We start from the raw sequence: 26,324 nt of genomic DNA on the forward strand, positions 1-26,324 counted from the left end.
ACTTTGCTGGATATTGTTTGAATTGGACCTAGGTATCTGATTTGTATGTCTTTCCCCCCAGTACCCTGTTTTCACAGTTTTGGGGTTCACGCCAAAGTTAGAATGCGGTGAAGAGTGCTCAGAGCAAGCCCCACCTCTCAAAACCTCATGCCAGATTGGATTTTGCAGTAGGTTTGGTCAAACTTTCACATTTGACAACTGGCCAAGCAACCAAAAAACAACAACACAGAAAACTGAGTTTAGGAAAAGCAGGCAACCACCACTACTACAACTGTTGTGTGTCTGGAGATGGTGACTGCACTTCAGATCATTAGCAAAGTGCGTGCAGGCTTAACAAGTGTTCAGGGAAGAATTATCTGGTTTTGGTTCTGTGTTTGGATCCGTCACTCCAGATCAACTCTAATAAAATGAAAGGAAGCTATAAAATCCTCCCACTTAGGAGACTGTCTTGGGCTGTTTTCCTTTCATGTTGGCAGGTTCAGCCTGGACGGACTAAGAAGTGTCGTGCAGGTCGCACAATATTTGCTTTTATTACACATGCAGAATTATGGACAGAGGTGGCTACTGGATCAGGCAATCGCTTGTGTATGTGTGTATGTTTTTGGTATCCATCACCTTTTCTGAGCAAAAACACCTCAGTTGATCAGGCACAATCAGCTGAGAACTGCTATTAAAAATAGAACTGTGTGGACCCAAGATCTGTGAAGCAGCCGGTGGGAAACTGGGAGTTTGGCATTGTCCAGTGTGCAGTTGATTGTGCTACAAACTGTCCTGAAAATTGGGGACTTGGCTTGTATGTCAGCTGCCAAACAGCACCGTCACATGCATCAAGTGGGGTGGCTGAGTTTGCTTTTGCTGAACTCTGTCGCTTTCAACCTGAACTGCAGTTAATTAGCTCCATCTAAAGGGATGGCTACAATCCATTGCTCCGACTGGGATCCTCCCTTCCTATAAAATGTGCCCTCCAGAAAGAAACAATGAAATCCTTGGCTGGGAGTTTGCAGCTAAAGATGGAACAAATGGAAATTGAGGGTGGGGAAAGAACAATCCAGGATGTAATTAGTTGCGCAACAGCAGGTCCAGTATTTGCTGGATGTGAGCCTTTGATCTCGTCAGATTTATGTGCGCTTTTTCCTGTGATAAGAAGGTCTCAAATGGATATGAGGTGGAATATTAGGTGGTGTGGGTGTGAAGTCCTGTGGGGCTGGGTCAGACCCAGCAGAAACATCCTCCACATCGACCAAGCAGCTCACAGCAATCTCCAGGTGCCACATTGCCACAGCAGTTCATGTGCATGTAGCATAGTGGCACATGGGACCGTTACCGTGGTGCCCGATACTGAGGGTGCACCAGGTTAATAATAATAATAATAATAGTAGTAGTAGTAGTAGTAGTAGTAGTAATAATAAATTTATTATTTGTACCACGCCCATCTGGCTGGGTTTCCCCAGCCACTCTGAGCGGCTTCCACAGAGACCAAAAATACACTAAAATGTCACACATTAAAAACTTCCCTGAACAGGGCTGCCTTAAGATGTCTTCTGAATGTCAGGTAGTTGTTTATCGCTTTGACATCTGGTGGGAGGGCGTTCCACAGGGCGGGCGCCACTACCGAGAAGGCCCTCTGCCTGGTTCCCTGTAGCTTTGCTTCTCGCAATGAGGGAACCGCCAGAAGGCCCTCGGCACTGGACCTCAGCGTCCGGGCAGAATGATGGGGGTGGAGATGCTCCTTCAGGTATACTGGGCCGAGGCCATTTAGGTCAAGCATTACTTCACTTCTGGATTCTTCCATGTAAAACAGAGGAGGCTGTTCACTGTGCCAAAGTGGAGCAGCACTCTGCCTGCCACAGCCCTCCAGCCAGAGCTCACACTCTACTATCACCTAAGCTCCCACTACCATGAACCAGCAGTAGTTACTTATACAGTGGTACCTCTGGCTGCGAATGGGATCCGTTCCGGAGGCCCGTTCACAACATGAAAGGAACGCAATGCGCAGTGGTGCGTTGGTGCATGTGCAGGTTGCAATTTGCCGCTTCTGCGCATGCGTGTGACGTCATTTTGCGCGTCTGCGCATGCGTGAGCAGCAAAACCCGGAAGTAACCCTTTCCGGTACTTCCGGGTCGCCGCGGGACGTATCCTGAAAGAATGTAACATGAAGCAAATGTAACATGAAGTATGACTGTACAGTGGTACCTCTGGATGCGAACGGGATCTGTTCTGGAGCCCCGTTCGTATCCTGAAGTGAACGCAATCTGCGTCTGCACATCTGCGCGTGCATGGGTCGCAATTTGCCGCTTCCATGCATGTGCGTGATGTCATTTTGAGCGTCTGTGCGAGCGGCGAAGTAATGCGCTCTGTTACTTCTGGGTCGCCACGGAGCGCAACCCGAAAATATTCATCCCGAAGCATATAACTATAGAAAAAAGCATAGGAATTTAAAAGTTAGAATTGGTTAGTATGCTGCAGTCTTTGACACAGTCATTCTCTGTAGGCAACATCACACCATCCAAAAAATGTCCTTGTGAGTTAAATTCTGCCTCTAAAACTTCCCAGAAAATAAAGGATGGCCTGAACTGACCAGCACATTCCTTTCTGCTCCCTCCCCCTTCAGATAAAAAAAAATTGTTTAGTTTGAGGAAACAAGTAAAAAAACCCCTGCTCTTTGCAAAGTTTGCCTAACCATATAAATAACTCCATGACATGGCTTAGCTGAAACATGGCAGAGGCCCAAGTTTATCTGCCCATTTCCCTATTTTCATAGTTTCCCAGTGATTTGCTGTTTAAAATCATCGCAGGACCATTGAACACAAAACAACTGCTGCATTTTCTCTTTGCTGCTGCCTTTGGATGCAACATCAATGTTGGAATGAACAGAAAGTGCAAGATGCCGCTGGGTTGGTGCAAGATGCCGTTGGTGGGAGCTTTCTGCTTTAGATGCCCCGCAGATATGAAGAAATAAGAAGTATGCAGCACTGTGTCTCCTCTCACCCAGCACCAGGGTTTTCTCTGGGTTTTTAAACAATTCTCTCGCTCTCCGCATTATATTCATAATAGGAATAGCTACCAAAGTGAGTTAGTGTCATTTTGTGCCAAATGTATGTGTGTCTGTTGATGACCATGCATTACGGGAATAAATGCCAGTGTGCCATTGTTGGCACCCGTCCTTCTCCAGAAACAAGGGAGTACACCTCCAGGGGTGAAGTCGAACTGCGCTGTAAGCAGTACCAAAGTGACCTTCCCGGGGTGCAAGCCTGGGCGGTGTGTATGGAGGCTGCCCAGATGTGGTCCAAAGAAAAACAGAGCGATACATCTGGCACCAGCTTGGCTGCTGGAGTTGCGGGAAGGAGGTGTAGAAGGTGCCATCCAAACATCTTAGGGACTTGACTCCAGATTTGTGTAGGGTTTCCTCTTAGCATTTTCTTCTTCTGAAGATAGCCTGCAAGGCAGCAGAGGTTTAGGATCCATTTTCCTTCTCCTAGATGGGCTACCTTCCCAGGCTGACAAGTCTCATCTGCCCCTCACAGTACCACAAAAATACCCCCATATTTGAGGGGGGAAAGGGTTATCTGTGTGAGAAAGGGCCCTATGCACTTACTGAAGTAGATACACAGAATTTCTCACAAAGTGGAATCCTAGGATGAGCATGAGGCTCTTAATCTCAGGGTTGCGAGTTCAAGTCCTACACACTGGGGCTACCTTTGAAGGTGACCCGGAAACTGCAACTAATCCAGAATGCGGCAGCTAGACTGGTGACTGGGAGCGGTCACCGGGACCACATAGCACCGGTCCTGAGAGATCTGCACTAGCTCTCAGTACATTTCCGAGCACAATTCAAAGTGTTGGTGCTGACCCTTAAAGCCCTAAACGGCCTCGGTCCAGTATACCTGAAGGAGCATCTCCACCCCCATCGTTCAGCCCATACACTGAGATCCAGTGCCAAGGGCCTTCTGGCAGTTCCCTCATTGCGAGAAGTGAGGTTACAGGGAACCAGACAGAGAGCCTTCTCGGTAGTGGCGCCCGCCCTGTGGAACGCCCTCCCATCAGATGTCAAGGAAATAAGCAGCTATCTTGTTTTTAAAAGACATCTGAAAGCAGCCCTGTTCAGGGAAGTTTTTAATATTTAATGCTGTATTGTTTTTAACACTCGATTGGGAGCTGCCCAGAGTGGCTTGGGAAACTCAGCCAGATGGGCGGGGTATAAATAAATTATTATTATTATTATTATTATTATTATTATTATTATTATTATTAGGCAAACTATTCCTGCATGTCAGGGGGTTGGACTAGATGACATTTTGTGGTCCCTTCCAACTCTACAAATCTAGGTTTCTGTGAAGGGGCTCTATGCAAATATGAACTCTCAGGTGTTCAGTGTGTGCAGGTGGCTGCTGAGTGCCTCTCGTCATGCTTTCTTCTGTTGTGTTTCAGAGCTTTGGAAAGGGGGTTGGCTAAGATGGCCAATCCTTTCTCATTGTTTCTTGAACAATTGATCAGGATATGCCAGCCCCGTGGAAGAAATGCTCTTACTTCAGGAGGTTGATTGCCCAGAATGAATGGGGCTTGCGTGCTCTTCCTGCTTCACTCAAGAGGCCCATTCTTCTTCTCAGTCATCTTTTCTATAGCTCTGTTTCTGCCTGCAACAAAACATCTCCTTGTTCCTCCCTTCATTGTTTTTTCCTCACCCACACCTCAAATCTATTCCCCTTTTTCTCATGTGTAGATGAGAGTGGAGCTCTGCTCTGCATGCCCTTTTCTTCATTCAGTCATTTTCATTTTATACAGCAATGCGGGGTTTAAGAAATAACCCTTATTATATATACTCTTGATCAACTGATTTGGTTATTTCCATATTGCTGTTAGCCATGACTGTGGCCCACCTCATTCCTAACGATTAATGTCCAGTATCTGCTCAGAGAAATTCCCTGTCAGTGTACTTTGCATGATTTGGCTTGGCAATATCTTAAACCAGCTTGCTTTGATAACAGCTGCCTAATAATTGTGCTGCTCTGCCCCCCATTCCACTTTTCAGGAAGTCTTTTATCAAATCTGTGACCATTTGGGCCCATCTGCACTATACAATTGAAGCATCATCACGACACTTTAAATAGTCATGGCCTCTCCCAGAGCATTATGGGAACTATAGTTTTCTGAGGGTGCTGGATGTTGTTAGGAGACTCCTGTTCCCCACATCACCACAATTCCCAGATTTCTCTGGGAAGAGGGATTGCTTGTGAAGCCACTCTGGGAATTGTAGCTCTGTGAGGGGGATAAGAGTTTCCTAAGAACTCTCAGCAGCTGTAACAAACTTTGGTTTCCAGGATTAGTTGGTGGGGACTTATGAATTAAAGTGGTTTGATATAGTGCATATATGGCCTCTGACACTGCTTAGCTTTCTCAGTTTATGCTACCTCAGACCACTGTCTTATCAACATATCATTCATACTAATTTTTCTGTTTTGTAGGAATGAATGAAATCCTGACCCCGATAAAATGATCAGGAGTCTCCCCACTTGTTTTTTGCTGGAATTTACCCAGTACAAATGATCTTTATATTTGCTAAAAGTGGAAATAATTGCTGGCCAGTCCAGTTTTCTTTTAAACAGACTGTTTCTATCTTGAAGCTGAGAGTTCATTATACAGTTCTTGTGGTCTGTCAAACCATGAGGAATACATTTGGTTCCAAAGAGACAATCTGCAAAGTACATTCCTTATAATTTAGCAATGAGTTGGTGGTTGGCTGTTTCAGAGTGTTACCAGGTTACATGGCGATTTTTTTTTTTGAAACTGAAGCACACTATGTTTTCCTTGAAACCCCAGTTATCACGGGGGAGCATGTCGCAAGAAACAGGAAGTGGGAATAAATGCTGTAATGATACTCTGATTTTCTTGCCAGAGATTTGACTGTGAAGTTCAGAAGCTGTTCATATGAAGGACAGAAGTGCAAAATTCTTGTTAAAATTGTAGCCCTAAACACTTTGATTCTTAGGGCACAGCTACACTACACATTTAAACTAGTTTCATGTTGTATTCACTTGTTTTCATTTGGTTCAGATAAATCTGGGAATTGTAGTTTGGTGAGTGGACAATTCTTTTAAGAGATCCTTTGTTAGTTCTTTCTCAATACTACAATTCCCAGGGTGCCTTGGTAGCAACAGCCTTTAAGCGGGTTTGCCATTTGGTTTAAATTTTCCAGAGCAAGTGGAAATGAGGTGGGGAAGAAAACTTAAATAAACACCATAGAAAAAATAATTGTCACGAAGGGCTTGGAGGACACACCAGTCAAGAAGCCAGACAAGAACTTTATTGTGTCTCTTTGACAAGAACAGACTAGACACAGAAAACTCCTTTTACCCAGGGTCTACTAAGTCCAGTGCCATCTAGTGATTAAACCATATAATCATACTATCCACATTTTGTCTGCTAAGTTAAGTTAAATTAGTACCCCACCAAGCATGGTTCTATGGAGCTCTCAGTGTGACTGGTTATCATGATTCATTTATTTTGCCTCAAATGGCTTCTTTTGGATATGCAGTAGCTTTCAATTTTTCTTCAAAAACACCCCTTTAGTTCTGTGCTATGCTGATTTTTTCTACATTACAGAGATGATGTGTGTAACTGGGATGGTCTTGCTTGAAGGTGAGTGAACAGGCAATCCTGGCTTATATTGAAGAAAGCAGAGTAGTAATTCAGAGGTGCAAAACCAGAGGAATATTCATGGTTGGCATTAGTTATGCCACGTGTCAAGTATTCCCTGTGCCTCTGTTGTGTTCTCACAGGCTCTGGGCTGCTCTTGTTGTTGTCCTTGTCGTCTTATTGATATTGTTATAGCACCATCAATGTACATGCCGCTTTATAGCCTAACATAAGCCCATGCAATAGGCCTCTGCCCCAAATTCCAAATTATCACAGTGGAAGGAAAAAGAGTAAAGGGAAAGGCATGGAAAGAAGGTCAAGAGAAGACCTGGGAGAGGCAGGGCATCAAGAATCAATGTGAGCAAACGCCGTTCAGCGTTCTTCAACTTCATTCTGGTTGGGGACCAAAGGGTTAAGTCAGTCCGCCTCTGATTAATGCTTTCAACCTTAATTGAGTTGCTGCGAGTTACAAGCTATCAGGCTGCCCCTCGCATGCAGGTCTCCCTCTCTCTCATTCTCCAGTCTCACGACTGGTCTCCCGTCCTAAATGGTCAGAGGCTTTTTCCTGGCCTTTCAGATTTCGCAAACGGGGAAACGTTATCTGTTTACAGTGCTGTTGCTCCAAAGCTTGGCTTTGACAATACCCATGTACTGTGGCAAAGGAGCCTGGATTTCTGAGGTTTTTTGTGAATTTCAGAGAATTCCCAGTGCTGGCTCAGCCGAGGGCCTCCTGCAACTCAGCGCTGAGCAGCACATGTGGAATGAAGCGGACGGGACTGTGCAACTGCGAACCACACACATTTGGCAGGGACTGACGTGACTGTGTTTCTCCCCCCCCCCCCTTTAATCCTTCTCCTTGCTAGAGTATAAGAAGAAATATGGCGAAGAGCATGGCTCATGTCAGGCTGGAATAGCAGGCTACTTCACAGAGGTGAGTGGTGGAGCTTCGGCCAAGACCTCCCGGTTGCTATGGTGTAAAAAGTCTCCGAATCGAAAAACTTGCCTTCAGCTTTCAAGCTTTCTGTGCAGCAGTTTCTCAGCATTTATGTTGTCCTTTTATTCTGCAGCTTTGCATATGACACTATGCAGGAATGTAGTGATTTTGCACACTCCCAGTTCACTTACTTAAAGGTAAAGGGACCCAGGATTCACCCCACCATGCCAGGCGCTGGCACCAGGCCTGTCCTGAACTCCCCAGAGCAGGCATAGGCAAACTCGGCCCTCCAGATGTTTTGGGACTACAACTCCCATCATCCCTGACCACTGGTCCTGTTAGCTAGGGATGATGGGAGTTGTAGTCCCAAAACATCTGGAGGGCTGAGTTTGCCTGTGCCTGCCCCAGAGGACTGTTTCATGTATTACAGGTCAGTCCTCATAGGTAAATTCTTATTGCCAGGAATAAATTCCACAGTGCAAAACAAACATGAAAAGGTGGGACCTCTTATTGCCGTTATGCCTTTCCAGGTGGTAGCTGCTATTTGTTTCTGGTTGCATGGTTGAAAAATAATGCAATGTGGATATATCTTGTACCTGGAAATTGGACAGCAGGCAAGCTGCAACTCAACATCCCATAATGCTAACTATGCAAACTTGGATGTGGTTAAAATTCAGTCCCTTTCTTTCTTGCTCCTCGCTTTTTAGTTTTTTAAGCTACCAATTTTCTAACATTGTTCCTAGGTTCACGTCAGTAGCTGCTGTGGTAGGGAGCAGGGAGGTGTCTTGATGGCATGGCGATGTCACACCACACATTTCATGACTGCATACTATTAGAGGAAGAACCGTCCCAGTTTCCCAAGGTTCCAGCATCCCAAGGGATATGTCAGACTTCTTTCTACCCGAGACCAACAGTGGTTGGCAGGGAGGTGCAGACAGGCTGGCATTGTGCAGCTTGATGCTGAGTGTTGCTGCTGCTTACCTAGAGAGGGATGGTCAAGACTCAGGGAGCTCAGTGCAGTGTAGCTGCGCTGGCAGGAGTGCTCTGCTGGCTCCCTCACTGCGCTTGCACTGCACTGAGCTCTCTGCACCTTTCCTTCTTGGAAAATGCTTGGTGCCAGGAAGCCAGATGCGCAGCGCTGCCCTACCTGTGCCACCCTGCTGACCTCTGCTGCCTGAGACCCTTCAGAGCTGCTGCAAGCCAGAGCACTGGGCTAGATGATCAAGGAAGCTTATGAGAACAGGAAACGAGACACAAGGCCACTGTTTTTGGCAGCCGTCATGTGCTTTTGGTAATGTCTAGCCCTGCCTTGGGCAAATCTAGATTGGAAGGGAATGTGAGAGAGATTAATTTCCAAAGGCATCTTTGCACCGGGCCCAAAGGGTTTAATCACTCAGGATCATATAAACAAGGCATGTGCCACAGTGTTCAAAACAAGCCGGTGGGATTTTTTTCAGGTTAATCTGGAAAGGGTGGCAACCTGTTTGATAACACGTTTGATCACCAGAGCCGTGTCAGCAGCAGCTGTTTCCTGACTTGTCTGCAATATCAAGCCTGTTCCCTTTCCCATGCTCTGAACTCCCTCTGCTTGCTCCGCATTCAAAAGGTGGCTTTGAACTTCTGGTGCACTGCCTCGGAGCTTCAGCCATTTCAGAGTGAGCAGGAAATGTAGATAAATGAGTTCTGGGTCAAACAGACAAGCGTCTAATGCACAAGCCTTCCGTCTTGCTAATGCATGCTGTTTTCTGCTGTGAGATGGGCTGGTTGTCCCAAAAGAGCACCCACTCAAAGTTATGGAGCCTGTCGTGTTTACATACATCGTATGTACGGAACTGTCTGCTATAGCTTCTGACCTTGTGTAGATGGAAGCAGCCAAGTTCTGATGGTCCAGGCCTAGTTTGTCGGTCTGGTGGAGAAGAGCTAGGCAGCCTAGGGGATCCCAAAGTTTCTGAGGCCAAAGCTGAATTCTTGTGAGGATTCGCTGTGACTACCCTATAAGAGAACTGAGCAGAGACTGGGGCGGTGCTGCTGGGTCCACCACACTGAGCGCCGGCACTAGAAGGCATTGCACGGCTTCCCAACTATAACACAGTGAGCTGAGCAGAATGGAAGGGGGGCAGGCGGATGACAAATTTTGGGTTTGCACTGTGCACCACTGAAATTTCAAAAGATCAAAGTCTGCCACTGAACTGAGGAGACGTGCTGGCGATAGATTCATAGCTAAAGGTAGGCCTTGAAAACGTGGCAGTTCCTCTGCTGCCACGCCTCAGTAAGTTCGTTGCATGTTTTATGCAAACAAATATTTACAGGAAATGTAAAGAACAGGAAGGGACATTTTATCATGCTTGGTGGATGTGTAAAAAAGCCAAAAAATATTGCATACAAATATATATACATTGATACGGAGAATTTTGAAGATTAACTTTCAACTGAAGCCTGAATTTTCCCTGTTGGGACTTATAGATATACAGTTAGAAAAGGTCTATGGGACTTTGTTTCAATTACGGCTGTGAGACTTTTATATGGTAGAGCATCATGCAGGACAGAAGGTTCCCAGTCTCCAGTATCTCCCGGTGGGGCTGGGACTGTCTGGCCCCCTGGAGAGCTGTTGCTTCTCAGCGTTGACAATATTGAGTTAGATGGACCAGTTAAAATGGTTTAATGTGAATGAGCTGCTCCATTTCTCCCTTGCTCCTTCTTCTGCTAGGAAACAAGCCATTGTCTGGCTTGATGCACTGTTATATCCCAGACGTGTGGTTTGTTCCCCCTAAGCCACAGACACATATTGGCTTCTGCTCGTGGTTGGCTTGGAGAACCTGCAGCTGGATATGCAACAAGCAAAACCATAGCTTGTTTCCCAGCAGTAGGAGGAGTTCCTCACCTGGGTAACAAACAAGTTGGTATAGTGGTGAATTCTTACTACAAGGGGAAGAGCAAAACACCTGGGATTTCAACAGTGTGCATCAGCATGGTGCTCATTCACATTAAACCACAGTTTATTTTAACTATGGTTTGCCTTTCAAACCAGGCTATTACATTCTAATTGCACAATACAATTCATGCTCTTAAAGTAATCCAGAAAGTTTAGATTATTTTAACCTGTTTCAGTCTCCCCCAATTTATCAGTCTTCTCTGCCCCCCAGCACCACAGAATTTCTGAAGATGATTGCTTTTCTGTTCTTCATCATGCTTGAGGAGCTTCAAAGATTTATTTTATTGACTGCTGAAACTCTTCTGTTGGTAGGAGCTGGTTGTCATGGGAGCCCCGGGATCTTATTACTGGACCGGGACCATCAAAGTGCTGAATCTCACTGACAATATTTATTTCAAGCTGAATGATGAATCTGTGATAGCCAAGCGGTATACATACCTAGGTAAGTGCCCATTGTTACTAGTCTCAAATCTTGGTTTCCTCCAGATGTTGGGACTACAACTCCCATGAATCTCAGCCATCACAACCATGCTGGTTGGGAGGCACCAGGCTGTGGGACACCGGTCTAAACTGTCTTGCACAAAGTTTTTTAGTGGTAGGTATGGGAAATCTTCATGAATATAAGCCTTCTAAATGGACATTTAAAAAAAAAATCCTAGTTGGTATCTGCATCAGATTTGAATTGATTTTATGAATGTGCTCTGGTTGTCTTAAAGTGTTTGCTTATATCTTTATCTGTTTAGAAAAATGTTGTTATATATGCAGTTGTTTCATATAAGTTTTTATTATGTTGTAAATTGCTTTGGGATGCCCCATGGGAAGTGATAAGAAAGAAAGAAAGAAAGAAAGAAAGAAAGAAAGAAAGAAAGAAAATACATGGAGAATGGGTTATTTTAGGCCGAATGGTCTAAGTCAGTGAATTTCAGGGACCCTTGTGTTCTATGAAAGCTTGTTAGGTCTTTTTCAGTGACACGTTTTGGACCTTTCAAGTCCTTAATTATTGGGGATGAGGTTACCTCGATTTTTTCTCCTTCTGTATATACTGACTTGGAGTAGTTGTCTTCTGAGGTCTTTCTCCAGGTGGCCTTACCTTTTGAGGTTCAGGAGATGACAAATAGGGAGAGTACCTTTTCAGTGGTGATATCCTGGCTGTAGAATGCCCTCCCTTGAGAGACTGTTGTTCCCCCAAGCAACAGGATCTCGAAACTTAAAGACTAACAAACATATTATCTCACAAGCTTTCGTGGACTACAGTCCACTTCCTTAGATGCACCATTATTATTTTCCCAGGTCAGTGTTACGTGTGTCCTGCGTTGCACTCTTGGTTCACATGGGATGATGCTAGTAAGCTTCGTAAATGGACAGTAAGCCTCATAAGCAGGGCTCAAATACTAAACACCCCATAATCTTCTGTGAAGTATCGGGGTCAGTAACATCTGCAGGGTTGTCTCAGTAAATGAGAATGTGGAAATGGCTTCCTGAAAGTCTGAAAATTGCCTGGCTAAACTATAGATTGGGATTTGTGAACTTTTTAATTCAACTCCCAGCCAGTTGCACATGTTGTATAGTATATTAATTTTACCTCTTGGGTATGTCTAAACTATAAGCTCTAAATGTTCTTGTTTTCTTCTCCTGTACTCTGAGGATAGCAGTTCTTTGAGTAGGCACAGCTGTCTATTGCTCCAAAGAATATCTGCCAAGATAAGATAGGGACTAAAGACATTGCACATCAATAATACTTTGAATACCAAGATTTAAAACGCAGTGAGTGACAGAAGAGAAATACTGAACATCTAATGTCTTCTGCCCAGTCCTCAGTGACCACTTGCTCTCATTATGAAAGCATTTCCAGATTTCCACTTTCTTCTTTTGTTTGGTTTTAAATGCTTTTAAAAACTGGATAATCACCCCTTTTCTTCTGCCCGCTATCATTATTAGTCTGTTTTTTTGTTAAAAAACAACAAACCACTTAGTGAAAGCTACTTTGAAATTCTTCGAGAAGAGATGGCTGGATATCCTGAAGACCTTAAGGTTTCCGCCTTTGAATAGATTTGAAAAGCTAGTCTTTTGCAGGCGGAAGGGACTATGAAATGACAGCCTTACAAGGAGCTGAACCACCATCACATTCTCCTCCTCCTCCTTTACTTACAGACTCCTCCTGTCCCATAATATATCATCTGTAGGATGGCAAATTGGGCCACATTCTTGATACCTCTTCCAAACAAACTCTTTTCCCTTAGTGTAGGCCCTTAATTTTTGTTTTAATCCTTAGCCAAGCATCATCATTAATAATAATAATAATAATAATAATAATAATAATAATAATTAATAATAGCATTTATAAACCGCTAGATCACAAAACTTATCACAGTAGTTGAAAGGATAAAACATTGAAAGGATAAAAGGCATACAACAAAAGCATTAAAAGATTAAAACAATTTTAAGCTCTTGTTGGTGCTGTGGGTTAAACCACAGAGCCTAGGACTTGCCAATCAGAAGGTCAGCGGTTCAAATCCCCGCGACGGGGTGAGCTCCCGTTGCTCGGTCCCTGCTCCTGCCAACCTAGCAATTCAAAAGCACATCAAAGTGCAAGTAGATAAATAGGTACCGCTCTGGCGGGAAGGTAAACGGCGTTTCCGTGCACTGCTCTGGTTCGCCAGAAGCGGCTTAGTCATGCTGGCCACATGACCCGGAAACTGTACGCCGGCTCCCTCGGCCACTAAAGCGAGATGAGCGCCGCAACCCCAGAGTCGGTCACGACTGGACCTAATGGTCAGGGGTCCCTTTACCTTTACTTTAAAGCATATACTTTATATCTCTTCCCTCACCCCACATCCCTTGGCATAGCAGTTTAAACTGAGGGAACCCCCATTTTTGGGTGCCTAATGGAAACTCACTAAACAGGCATGAAAGATAGTTCCTTCAACATGAAGCAATCTGTCCGCCCCCCCCCCCCCGGGTGTTTCTCATCCCGCTGAACATCTGTACTCTTAATTTTTATTTTGGAAACCAGGCCCTTTACTGGCTTAAGCTCTTGTTCTTGTCACCCTCACAGCTTCTGTCGACACCTTTGCCATTGGGTCTCGGGGGGTGGGATGGGGAGAGACATTCAGTTGCTTATTGTCACTTCCAGCGCCGCATGGAGTGCCAGCAAGTTCCTGTACTGAAGAAGCAGACCTCTTGTTGGTTTTTGGGGGTTACTTGTAACAAGCCTAGCATATTTACACTCTATGAGAAGAAAGGAGGGGGGGGAGGGAACTTTGCTTTCATCCAGATGGCTGACCTTTTCCTTGGACCTGTTTCCTTTTCTGAACTCATTTGTCATTTCTCTCCTCCCATTCGCCCACCCTAAAAATGCCCTGCTTAGGATATGCGGTGACAGCGGGTCACTTCTCTCAGCTGACGACGACAGACGTAGTTGGAGGAGCTCCTCAGGATGGAGGCGTCGGAAAGGTGTGGCTCTCGATCAAACAATGGCTCATTTAACTAACGTGGCAGCATATTCACTGTTTTGACTGAGTTCCCGGAAAAAAGGATGAACAAGGCATTTGGGGCTACAGTAATTTGGAAAGGGTTTATTGACACTGGCTTGGATCGTCAGATTAGTTGCCTTAAAAGTGGTTCATGGGAGGAATATTTCTCATTCCCACCAGACCCACGAAAAGCCTCTTTGGGGATTGGGGGCTCTTCTGAAGAATATATGGTGGGAGTGTCCTAAAATTAGGTGTAGGTCTGCCGATTTTGGCTGGTTATCCCCTTCCTCAGAGGCCCCTATACACATCCCGTGTTGTTAAGGAGGGTGGTGGCGTTTGGGTGGGTAGGAAAGGGCAGTGTGGAGGAGGAAATGGAAAACATTCATTCTGTGAACTTCCTTAACTTATGTTAGGATCAATGCCACTGTTATGCATTGTTGTATTGTTTATGTAACATTCTTCAAATAAATGTGCAAAGGAGTGCTGATCTTCCTTGGTTTTGTAATGTTCTTTTGTGACGGACTAGGGACTTGAGGACGCGGGTGGTGCTGTGGGTTAAAGCCTCAGCGCCTAGGACTTGCCGATCGAAAGGTCGGCAGTTCGAATCCCCGCGGCGGGGTGCGCTCCCGTCGTTCGGTCCCAGTGCCTGCCAACCTAGCAGTTCGAAAGCACCTTCGTGAGCAAGTAGATAAATAGGGACCGCTTACCAGCGGGAAGGTAAACGGCGTTCTGTGTGCTGCACTGGCTCGCCAGATGCAGCTTGTCACGCTGGCCACGTTACCCAGAAGTGTCTGCGGACAGCGCTGGCCCCCAGCCTATAGAGTGAGATGGGCGCACAACCCTAGAGTCTGTCAAGACTGGCCCGTACGGGCAGGGGTACCTTTACCTTTTAGGGACTTGAGGGCTTGCTAATACTGAGCTGAACCAGTTCAGCACTGACAGTCTAACCAGATGTTCACATGTTGCTTGTGCAAAGAGGCAACAGATATACAAAGGGGCTGTGGGGTTAAATCCTACCCTGAGGCCATGCAGATACTCCTTGTCTTACTACAAAATGTCTTCTCCAAAGAGATTTGCCTGTCACCTACTTTGATTTCTTTTAGAGGCCACTTCAAAACAGCTTTACCTACAAAAGTCTTTGGTGGATTTTCATATGAGATAGCTCACATTTCACTGCGGGCTCTTGCTTTTTCTGTTTGCTTTTAAAAATTGTATCCGTCTTTAATAAAACTTAGGTTTTATTCTTAGTTTTTCTATTGTATTTTGCTAAGCTGCCTTCAATTTTGTGGAAAGATGAGGCAAAAACTTTTCAGATTAATGAATGAAGTACCCACAAACATGCTGTATTTTGCTAATCAATAATGAGTGGATTCATATGCAATAGAATCAATTAGCTTCTTCTTCTGTTTAAAACTTCACAGGTATATATATTTCGCACTGATAGGAGGTCTGGTTCTTTAATAAAGATCTTTCAGGCTTCTGGTAAAAAGGTGGGTAATCCTTTAAATAATAGGTTGTTTATTTTTTATGTGGAATATATTGCTTTTTCTTTTAATCCTGCAGATGAGTTCTGATTACAGCTATATTGCTCACAATTTCTTATGGCCTGGGGCTGTAATTTTTTTCTATTGTCCAATGCATAGACAGGCATAGGCAAACTTGGCCCTCCTGATGTTTTGGGACTACAACTCCCATGATCCCTAGCTAACAGGACCAGTGGTCAGGGATGATGGCAATTGTAGTCCCAAAACATCTGGAGGGCAAAGTTTGCCTATGCCTGGTCTAAGACATGTTGTTACTTGTGGTATAGCAGCAAATATCCCCCCTGCAAATCTTTGTACATAATACCTTAGGTTGGTCAAGATCTCACAAGTGCCTCTTCATTCCCTAACAGCAAAAAATAAAACAATCATCAATGAAGCAACTAATAATTTGTGGTGTTTTGCGCCACACAAAATCAGTTGCCTGAGGTGGCTGCTCCACTCTGCCTTCACATTTTACTTGAATATATCTTGATATATTCACACGTGGTGAAATAAGACATTTGAACATTTGTCAGAAGTGATGGTTTGATATGTGAGGCAATAGCTGTGTGAGAAAATCTCAAATGTAAAATAGCCCTCGGAGATTTTGATACTGAGCCCTGTTCTGACAAAGCCTTTGAAACGTTTGAGGGGTGTGTGTGTGTTTGTGTGTGTGCGCATGCACGCGCAGGGGAAGGCTTTTTATTTGTGAAATGTATTTCTGAGGTACTAAAATCACGAGAAGGTCTAACATTTCCATGACGTCAACAACAAGGGTGCACTCTTGTGATTTTTCCCTTCATGTTAACAACCTTTTTCCTGTTTCTTGGGGGGGGGGGTTAGGGTTGTTAAGTAGTCAAGTGGATATCGGTTCTTCGAAGAGTAGTTCACTCTGTGCCTCATTTCTGTGTTGCTTGGGTCAATGGAACCAGTAGGTTTATGGGACCACGTGGAATGCAGCTGTCCCTTTCTGTCACATGATCCTGTCATGTGATCCTTGCTGAGTTGGTAGCTGCAAGACCACTTGTGGGCATTTGTGATGCTGTAGCACAGCAAAGTTCAGGCCGGCGACTCTCTTATCTAGTGAGCTACTACAGTGGCACAGAGAGCGCTTGAATCCTGCTGCTGGATTCTTCACTGCTAGAGACTCTTAGTTCCTTACAGGAAATTGGAAACCGTGTGCCAGATGTGAATAGCAAAAAGTTACGGTTCTCACAGTAACACCAGGTCACCAACTCTGCACAATACTGTTGCAGTTGGGCAAACAAAATCCCTTTCCAGCTTGAAATTGCTTACATCCACTGTGACATATTGCTCAGGTATTCGCTGCCTAGATTTTTTATTAGTGTAAAAACCACCAATGCGTAATGAAAGCCTCATAAACAAAGAACCCACAAAGGGAGCGAAATGCTAAATGTTTGACCTTAACCCTGCAAAAGCAAACAGACTGGAGATCTGAGCTGATGGCTTGCACTTTCTCTCATCTTTCTGCAGTGACTTGCAAACAGTGTTTGCAATCTCTTCTGTATTTGAGAAGTCAGTGTCTACCCTGTAGTGATAGGTGTGGCTGTTGTTGCATGGCTGATATCATCTTTGGCTGGAACCTTTGGCTCATCTTGGCCAAAGACAAGTTGAGTGACCAAATTAAGGAGTGTGGGTGGTGGGTGGGAGGGAGACACAACTTTTCAGCCAGTCAAGAGCATGTAATGAGGCGAGAGTAATAATGCTAGTGGTAAAATAAAGGTCATCTGATGTGCTTGCAATTTGGCACTGGATGAATTACACACAGTCCCAGATTCACAATGGGTGAATAAAGACAAAAGGTCAGGAAGTAAGGAAGAAATGGAACCATTTCAGGCAGAATCATATTAGGACTGCCACATGGAAACTCTACTGAATGTGTCAGTTCACCCTGTTTTGTAGAGCGTCTCTATACTGGTGCCAGCTGCCACCAAAAAGATGTGAGATTGGCATGGAAATTATCCATGTTCTGGATCCATTCCGCATGGTGTGGAGTCTTCAGTCCTAGGGATGCAGCATGCAAACTTCATGACAGACGCCTTGCAAAAATTGGCCATCACTCCCTATTTGTCTGCCATCTTGATCCTTTTTCATTAAACATCCTGCAAAGACATTCCTTGACTGACTGGTTCTTGAGCTTGTTCGGATCATAGTTTTCAACCCTGTTTACCCAACACAGCAGCTAAATATTCCTAGGCTTGATATACATTCCTTAAAAATCACATTGAAGTTAACATGAGTTTACTTTTCAGTATTTTTGTGTGTGTGTCTGTTAAACCGATCTCGTGAATGCCTTGGCACATCATCATGGTCGCTGAAAGAGCCCGTGTTGTTTCAAGTAATGATTTTTGGCATGCGGCAGCAACTTGTTTTTAAGACACAGGAAAAAGTATAACTTTAATTCCTTTAATAATAATAATAATAAAGAATTAAATAAATAAAGAATGAATGAATGAAAAGCTGGCAACCCAGTGGCCCAGAGACTTCCAAGAGCTGCTGTGTTGTGAGAGATAAAGTAGCAAGTTGCTATTTTAATTACAAACAACGAAAAGCATAAATGATTTCCTCCTGTGTGTGGGCAGATACTGAATGCTTTGTTATGACTCGGCTTGGTTGCAGATGGGCTCTTACTTTGGCTCCTCCTTATGTGCAGTTGATCTGAATTCTGACGGCCTTTCGGACCTCCTGGTGGGAGCGCCCATGTTTTCCGAGATCCGGGATGAGGGTCAAGTCACCGTCTACCTCAGTAGAGGAAATGTGAGTACAAAAAGAAATGGAGCAAAATGTCCTGGGGAAATCCTTTAACACTAATCTCAGATTAGCTGCACCGTATCATGCAAGTTCTGCTTTAAGGCGCTGAGCAGAGGTGGGCGCTGTTTCAGCCCCTGAATAGGAATGGCTAAACAGTCCTAGGAAAAAAGTCAGGATTCACTTGCTTTTCATAATTTGTTGGGATGTCCAAAATCCAGTTGATATCTAATTCCATTCCTGAAGAGCTGCCACATTAACCTGATATTTCAAAAAACAGTAAATTCCTGTAACCCCTTAAAGATGGATAAGAATACAGTGGTACCTCTGGTTAAGAACTTAATTTGTTCCGGAGGTCTGTTCTTAACCTGAAACTGTTCTTAACCTGAGGTACCTAATGGGGCCTCCTCCTGCTGCTGCACCGCCGCCACACAATTTCTGTTCTCATCCTGAAGCAAAGTTCTTAACCTGAGGTACTACTTCTGGGTTTGCGTTATCAACATTGTGGTTTATTTTTCAGTACTTTTATCAGGCATTTTCATTGGCAAATACCTAAAAGAAGCTTGTAAATGCAGCATAGCCCAGCATAACCCCCCCCCCAGCAATATGACATTTGCAAGGAGCACACTATGGCAATAGCATAAAACCCACAGTCTGAAAACACCCTCGAAGCACAGGGAAATGCTTATGTGTTTACTGCTTGCAAAAAACCAAACAGTGATGGCTCTAGACAGGCTGCCTCTGAGAGGGCATTCCTTAATTTTGGCACCACAATAGAAAGGCACCGTCCTTTGAGTTCACTGGCCAAGCCTCTAATGGCGGCGGCATATGGAGCTGTTTGGGCAGGCGGGTTCAGGTGGGCATCTAGAATTTAGACTGGGATAGAAGCATGGGGACCCCCTTAGTTTTATACAGAAGGATTCAAAGTCTAAGAGTACACAAGAAACAGCAATGTCACAATTCTGTGCTCAGCTCTGATTAATGTAGAATCCTGTCAGAGTAGGTCTGTTCCTTTCCCACTGTCAGGGATTCTGCAACTTGAACTAACAAATTTATTACGGCATAGGCTTTCATGGATCGGGGTCCCCTTCATTAGATGGCATGCGATGAGAGCAAGGCTCTTGTGATTACAGGCAGTTATTATTATTTATTAAATTTGTATACCACCCTTCATCCATATATCTCAGGGCGGTTCACAGCATAAACATGATTTGCCAACCTTCTTGTTAGGAGTCTTGTTAGGAGGAGAGCAGTTCTGCTTGCTGTACTTCAGGATCAAGTTTTTCTCCTCAAGTCCCTAACTTCAGGGCCCTTGAATTGGGTATCATGTACTCCAGGTCTATAGTTGGTTGTGACCAAACCAGGACATGACACCTATTACAGCTGAGGTTTACAGAATGCACCCGAGTAGCAGCCACTGTTGATATATAGAACCTGCATAGTAGAAGAAATGGCATTCATTTCACTTCACTTTATATACTGAGACAGCCACTTCCAGTGGTTATGAAACCAGTATCAAATTAAGCAACGGCTTCTAATTCACCTTCCCTTTCTGCTGAAGTATGGTGACTCTTAAGACCAGCCTTTGCATTATCTGGGAGAAAGAATCATGATTTTGTTTTTAAATGTGTATTTGAAGGTAGGTTTTGAGAGTTGAACCCATATGAAAAGCAGCTGCAAGAACTGACTTTCATTTTGATTGCGTTGAAAACCCTATACAGTGTTGGTGTTCCTAGGAAAAGAAATCACTGGACTCTTGGTTGCAAAATTGTCCATTGCACAACCACCATGACCCAACAGTAGCCTAGGGAAATAATCAACATAAGCTTCCTGTACTCTGAAATGACCGCGACTTGTTTGGAAGGAACACGAGCCACATGGGCTCTCTCAGAGACACTTTTGTTTATGAAAAATGTCTCCTTTCCCCCTAAATAAATGCTGTTGGCGCTCTCCTTTCTCGCAATTCGACTCACAAACCATGGCTCCTTAGGTCAGTTGAGGTCAAACAGTCACAATGGCATGATGTAACTTTGTGTCTTTCTTCAGATAGTTGAAGAGGTATAGTACAAACATGAAGATTTAGAATTAGAGCAGCAGAAATGCAACGTCCTCCAGAATGTCGTAAATGGAGAGACCCTTTTGGATTGGATAAAATAATCTTGACGAAAGTCCAACTACTGTATTTTTCGCTCTATAAGACGCACCAGACCACAAGACGCACCTAGTTTTTGGAGGAGGAAAACAAGAAAAAAAATATTCTGATTCTCAGAAGCCAGAACAGCACTAGAGGGATCACTGCGCAGTGAAAGCAGCAATCCCTCTTGCTGTTCTGGCTTCTCGGATAGCTGCGCAGCCTGCATTCGCTCCATAACACGCACACACATTTCCCCTTACTTTTTAGGAGGGAAAAAGTGAGTCTTATAGAGCAAAAAATACGGTAAAAGCATTGGGTTTTAGAGATCCTTGTTTCAATCACAACATTTCATTCCTGTTTGGATCACAAAATTCTAGTTGTCTGGAACTTCCAGACATCACTCTCTCATCTACAAATTATCTACAAATTATACTCAACCTTAGTGTTCCCCCTTTTAAAAACTTATTATTACTTTCACTAGCATTCCACCTTTCTTCACAGGAGTTTAGGGTGTGGAGTCTCCTTTTCATCTTGACAACGACCTTCTGTAACAGGACTGGATGAGAGAGTGTCCAAGGCAATCAAGCACCCTTCATGTTTAAGCAGGGATTTGAACCCCTATCTTCTCAGTAATTGTGAGGCACATAGTCAGGAAGCAAGGTGACAGAGAACACTCGAGAGAATTGGTGTGCTCACAATAATGAATCGAAATATTATCTTCTGGGTTCTGTGAATCCTGAAAAATATTTTGCATTAATCGTCCCTAATGCCCGTCTCTAAACATGTATTTACTAGTAATTTCCCTGTGCGGCTTTATTGAAGTTAATCTTATTAGAAAGTGTGTTCTAGATTTGCCAATGTGTTATGAATACAAGGGCCACTCGGGTTGATTCTGATTTGCCACAGTCCAAATTACTTTCACTCACTCCACATGTTCCATAGCAAAGTCACTTTGCACATAAGCATCATTGCACCACATGTGGAGCCTCAGGGCAAGCCTCATGAAACCGTACCTTGCGCTCAGTGCAGAAGAAAAGAAAAACACAATAAAACTTTACTTTCACCTCATTGTTTTTGTTACAGATTCATTATACAGGATTTTCTTTATGTCAGCAGCTTTCTGAAGACCTCCCAAAAGATTTGATTGCAATTTCCAGAAACCAGTCCCTACCTATTCACAAAAAACATGGGAAAGACCCCTTGAGATAGACACAGAGCTGGGTTTAAACAACGGTGTTTGGTTTCCTTATGGAAATAACTCTCCTGCACCTGAAGTCTAGGGTAGATGGCAGAAATGGAGATAAAAGCATGAAAAACATTTTTGTGGGAGCTTTGGTAGGGTTTAAAAAAGGGAAAAAAAGATTTTTGCTCTTTTTGGTCACTCTCTTATATCTAACCCAACTACATTCTAATGTTGTCAATCTATTCCTATGTAAAGTGGTTTCTTCGTCTTTTAAGGTTCTTTTGCTTTGCTCCATCCCAAAATAACAGACTCCAAAGCATGGCATTTCCCCCCCTATGAAAGTTGGAACTGAATGCTGCAGGAATGTGCTCATAGAGCAATGGCCAATGTTGTTGGTAAATGTACAAGTCAAGTCTGAAGAATCAGATAATTCCCCATGCAGTCCACACATGGTAGCTTTGCATCTCGTCTCTTTCATACAAGAGGGAACGACCCTTCTAGGACAACACTTGCCAGCTCCATTTTTATAAGTACTTTGTTAAGAATGATTTAAAACCTTTTGGCTGATTACCTGGAAGCACTTTTTTTTAGGCAATCGAAATGTTTTAACGAATTATTCCAACAGATTAATTTACTTAAGTGCTGCAGACCTCATTATTATCACATGGGAGTTTTGCTGCACAGACTTAGTTTATGCTATTACAATAGTTCTTCTCATAGCTGTCAACTTACAGATTTGAAAATAAGGGACCAGCAGCCTCGAAAATAAGGGATCAGCAGCCAAAATAAGGGATCAACAATTACTTTGATAAAATACATATTTTGTTGCGTGCAAATGGCTTTAGATACCTGTTAGGTCCATTAATTACCATATAGCATATATTCAACACAAAAAACAGCAACAATTTGTTGTTGACCAAGGACAGCTGGACATAGAAAGGGCCCCATTACCTTCAGTAGCTTATTTAAGGGTCATCATCAATAAGGGACAGCAGCGGGACATGGCCCTGGGATAAGGGACTGTCCCGCCAAATAAGGGACGCTTGACAGCTATGGTTCTTCTTGGCTGTTCTTTGGAACGGAACAGAATTAACCTCACTGGCTTAATTGCTCAATTGTTTGGAACTTTTGCACTGTCTCAAGTGCACGATTTTACTTATCTAAGATTTCTTTTTGAAATATTACAGTTGGCCACTAATCGGCCTTTGCTCCGTCATTCTGGCTAGCCGCTTCCTTTTCAGAAGCAATTAAGTGCCTTTTCAATTTACAGCATTTCCTTTATATAATGCCTGGGTTTAGTGTTGCCAACTTGAAATTTGGTTAGGACATGCTCCAGATGCTTCCTGGGGAACATGTGCATGAGCAATGCTCAAGCAAAGAGGCCGTGCATCTCTCAACACTTGCTCTGTTTTTCTTAGCCTGTCCTATTTCCTGTTTGCTAGGGAGTCATGGAAGAGCAACTTGTTCTGAATGGTGACAATGCCTACAACGCACACTTTGGGGAAAGTATTGCCTCCCTGGGAGATATGGATGAGGATGGATTCCCAGGTCAGTCTGTTTTCTTTTGCACGAGGGCTCTGGGCTGGTGCTGGGTCTCTCTGGAGCACTCTGAACTGAAGCAGGTACCTGCTATGGAGTGCTTCAGAAATGTGTATGCTTCAAACCCGTATCACCCAGATAATTCTTCATCTTTGGAGGCACACTTTCTCCCCCAGAGAGGTTTTTTTTGTGGCTTACAGATCTAGCTTCTAATCCATGGGTAGGCAAACTAAGGCCTGGGGGCCAGATGCGGCCCAATCGCCATCTCAATCCGGCCCACGGGCAGTTCAGGAATCAGTGTGTTTTTTACATGAGTAGAATGAGTCCTTTTATTTAAAATGCATCTCTGGGTTATTTGTGGGGCATAGGAATTCATTCATTCCCCCCCAATATAGTCCAGCCCCCCACAAGGTCTGTGGGACAGTGGACTGGCCCCTTGCTGAAAAAGTTTGCTGACCCCTGTCTAATCCAAGCAAGGGATTTTACCAGGGCTCCCCAGTTATGGTGCTTCATGGAAGAAGAAGAGGAGTTTGGATTTGATATCCCGCTGAAGGAGTCTCAAAGTGGCTAACATTATCCTTTCCCTTCCTCCCCCACAACAAACACTCTGTGAGGTGAGTGGGGCTGAGAGACTTCAAAGAAGTGTGACTGGCCCAAGGTCACCCAGCAGCTGCATGTGGAGGAGCGGGGAAGCGAACCTGGTTCACCAGATTACGAGTCCACTGCTCTTAACCACTACACCACACAGGCTGAAGCATGAAGGGATGTTGAAGCAATGTATATTACCTTCTTCTCGTCAGTTCTCTGATCTTTCCTAGTCCTGCTAGGGGTGCCTGTCTGGGATCTGAAAGGAGGTGTGAGAAGTTACTATTTTAGGGTGCCATTGTATCTGTGGGACAAATTTATTCCAACAGGAAAGCACTTTCCCTCTGTGTTATCCTCACTGCCAATGCAATAGCGAGTAAACTACGTTTGTTTCACACTGGATTTTCCATACTGTGTTGCTGAAGGTTACTTGTTGTTCAGAGTGTTGCTGAAGTTACTGGCAGAGCAAACTATTCCTGTTCAAAAGAATACCTACAAATCAGCCTTAATAAACAAAGGGCACTTGCTGTTGGAAAGAAAGGTCGCTTGTCAACATTTTTATACTCCCAATTACAGTAACACACCAGAATGAAAACAGTCTAGAAAAATAACACCGAGCTTCACAAAATCCAGTTCAAATTTGCCCTTGCTGGTTTTAAGTTGGTTTCTGCTATTAATTAACTAAAACTAGTTGATTTATCTGTGGACTAAAGGTTGCAGCTCTAATTATAAGCAAATTTGGAAAGTGTTGATGTTCCAGCATTATTATTATTGTCCTTAATTTAATTTATTAGCTTCCCTTCATCCTGCGGTCTCAGGGTGGGTTACAGAAATTTAAAATCCAACATTAAAAACAATTTGAAGCAACTTAAAACTTACTTAAAACAGCAGTGCCGTAATTCTGGATATAATGTCATTTTGGGCAGGCCTTGGCCTAGACACATTCCCTGCCACCCATCTTTGTTGCTTTCTTTCAAACTCCTCTCAGTGCTTTAGAGCTGAGCAATCCATCCCAACTTGCATCATATCAAGGCTTTAGAAAGCTGGCATTATGAGTGGATTTTTCAATGGATCTGCCATGGCTTCATGGTGGGTGGCTTGCGTTCTGTGTGCCAGTGGTGGCTTCATGTACAATGCCAGATCTCTCCCTTGAGATACATAAAGCATGTAAAGGCTTGCTGTGATTCCCCTTGCGCATGGCTGGTATTATTTGTGGAACCCAAACAGATGTTTCTCATTAGAAGCAATGTAAATATGCATTTTGAGGGTTTTATTTTAAAATCAGCTCATTAAATGGGGCAACTTTTTTCTTATAAGCCAGGCAGCTGCTGATTGAGTGGCTTTCATCTTTATGATGAAGATGATTTGTTGCGGCAAGAGTCTTAAAAAAGTAAAAATTGAAAGGGGCTCTTTCCCATTTCCACTGTTTCACATTGTCTTGCCTAGATGTTGCCATTGGTGCTCCTAAAGAAGATGACTACGTTGGATCAGTCTATATCTACCATGGATCCATGGGGGGCATCATACCTCAATATTCTATGGTAAGCGTTGGGAACGTGACACTATAGATTATGTAGAAACGTGGCAGGATATATAAGGGGAGTTGGGGCAGATATAAATGCCACTGGATGTTGTTGTTGTTGTTGTTGTTGTTTAGTCATTTAGTAATGTCCGACTCTTCGTGACCCCCTGGACCAGAGCACGCCAGGCACTCCTATCTTCGACTGCCTCCCATAGTTTGGTCAAACTCATGCTGGTAGCTTCGAGAACACTGTCCAACTATCTTGTCCTATGTCGTCCTCTTCTCCTTGTGCCCCCAATCTTTCCCAACATCAGGTTTCCCCGTAGAGTGTTTGTGGGACTGTATTCCAAAAAGAAAAATATAAATGCTTCTTCAAATGCACCTAATCTGCAAGCTGCTTAACATCAGGCTTTTTCTAATACAGTGGTACCTCGGGTTAAGTACATAATTCGTTCCAGAAGTCCATTCTTAACCTGAAACTGTTCTTAACCTGAAGCACCACTTTAGCTAATGGGGCCTCCCGCTGCTGCCGCGCCGTCGGAGCACAATTTCTGTTCTCATCCTGAAGCAAAGTTCTTAACCCAAGGTACTATTTCTGGGTTAGCGGAGTCTGTAACCTGAAGCATATGTAACCTGAAGCGTATGTAACCTGAGGTACCACTGTATTCTTAAGAAAATTGTTTGTTTGTTTGTTTGTTTTAAATAAAAAGAAACAAGCACCAGGCACCTTCTATTGACTTCAGTGAAGTCAATCCATGGAATTTGTTGGGTGGTCAACTCCCAAGAGACCGCGATCTACTTACAGAGTTAAAAACTGGCAGTGATCTACCCCCTTTTTGGGGGTTCAGGTCAAAGTTGTTGACCTTTCTTGGGGAGGAGGAAGGCCTATTTTTTAGGCATTCAGATCAAAGTTGTTGTTTAGCTTTTTTTAGGGAGAAGGAAAGCCCCATTTTTTGGGGGTGCAGGGCAAAAAAATGACCTTTTTTAGGGGAGCTAAAGTTGTTGAGCTTCTTTGGGGGGAGCCAGTGATCTACCACTGATGTCCAGTGATCTACGGGTAGATCACGATCTATCTGTTGGACGTGCCTGGTGTACAG

General features: G+C 43.9%; 1 protein-coding gene across 1 annotated transcript in view; it reads left to right on the forward strand.

Annotated features, from left to right (window-relative positions):
• ITGA9 (integrin subunit alpha 9) overlaps positions 1-26,324 on the forward strand; it is a 243,351-nt gene that overhangs the window by 34,677 nt on the left and 182,350 nt on the right. Inside the window, exons 5-11 of the mRNA XM_028751023.2 lie at positions 7,497-7,564; positions 10,812-10,941; positions 13,867-13,952; positions 15,394-15,462; positions 18,136-18,273; positions 23,024-23,129; positions 25,152-25,246. Coding sequence (XP_028606856.2) covers positions 7,497-7,564; positions 10,812-10,941; positions 13,867-13,952; positions 15,394-15,462; positions 18,136-18,273; positions 23,024-23,129; positions 25,152-25,246 — 692 coding nt within the window. The remainder of the gene's footprint in view (positions 1-7,496; positions 7,565-10,811; positions 10,942-13,866; positions 13,953-15,393; positions 15,463-18,135; positions 18,274-23,023; positions 23,130-25,151; positions 25,247-26,324) is intronic.

This window comes from Podarcis muralis, chromosome 12, assembly GCF_964188315.1.
Source record: "Podarcis muralis chromosome 12, rPodMur119.hap1.1, whole genome shotgun sequence".
NCBI classification, from domain to species: domain Eukaryota; kingdom Metazoa; phylum Chordata; class Lepidosauria; order Squamata; family Lacertidae; genus Podarcis; species Podarcis muralis.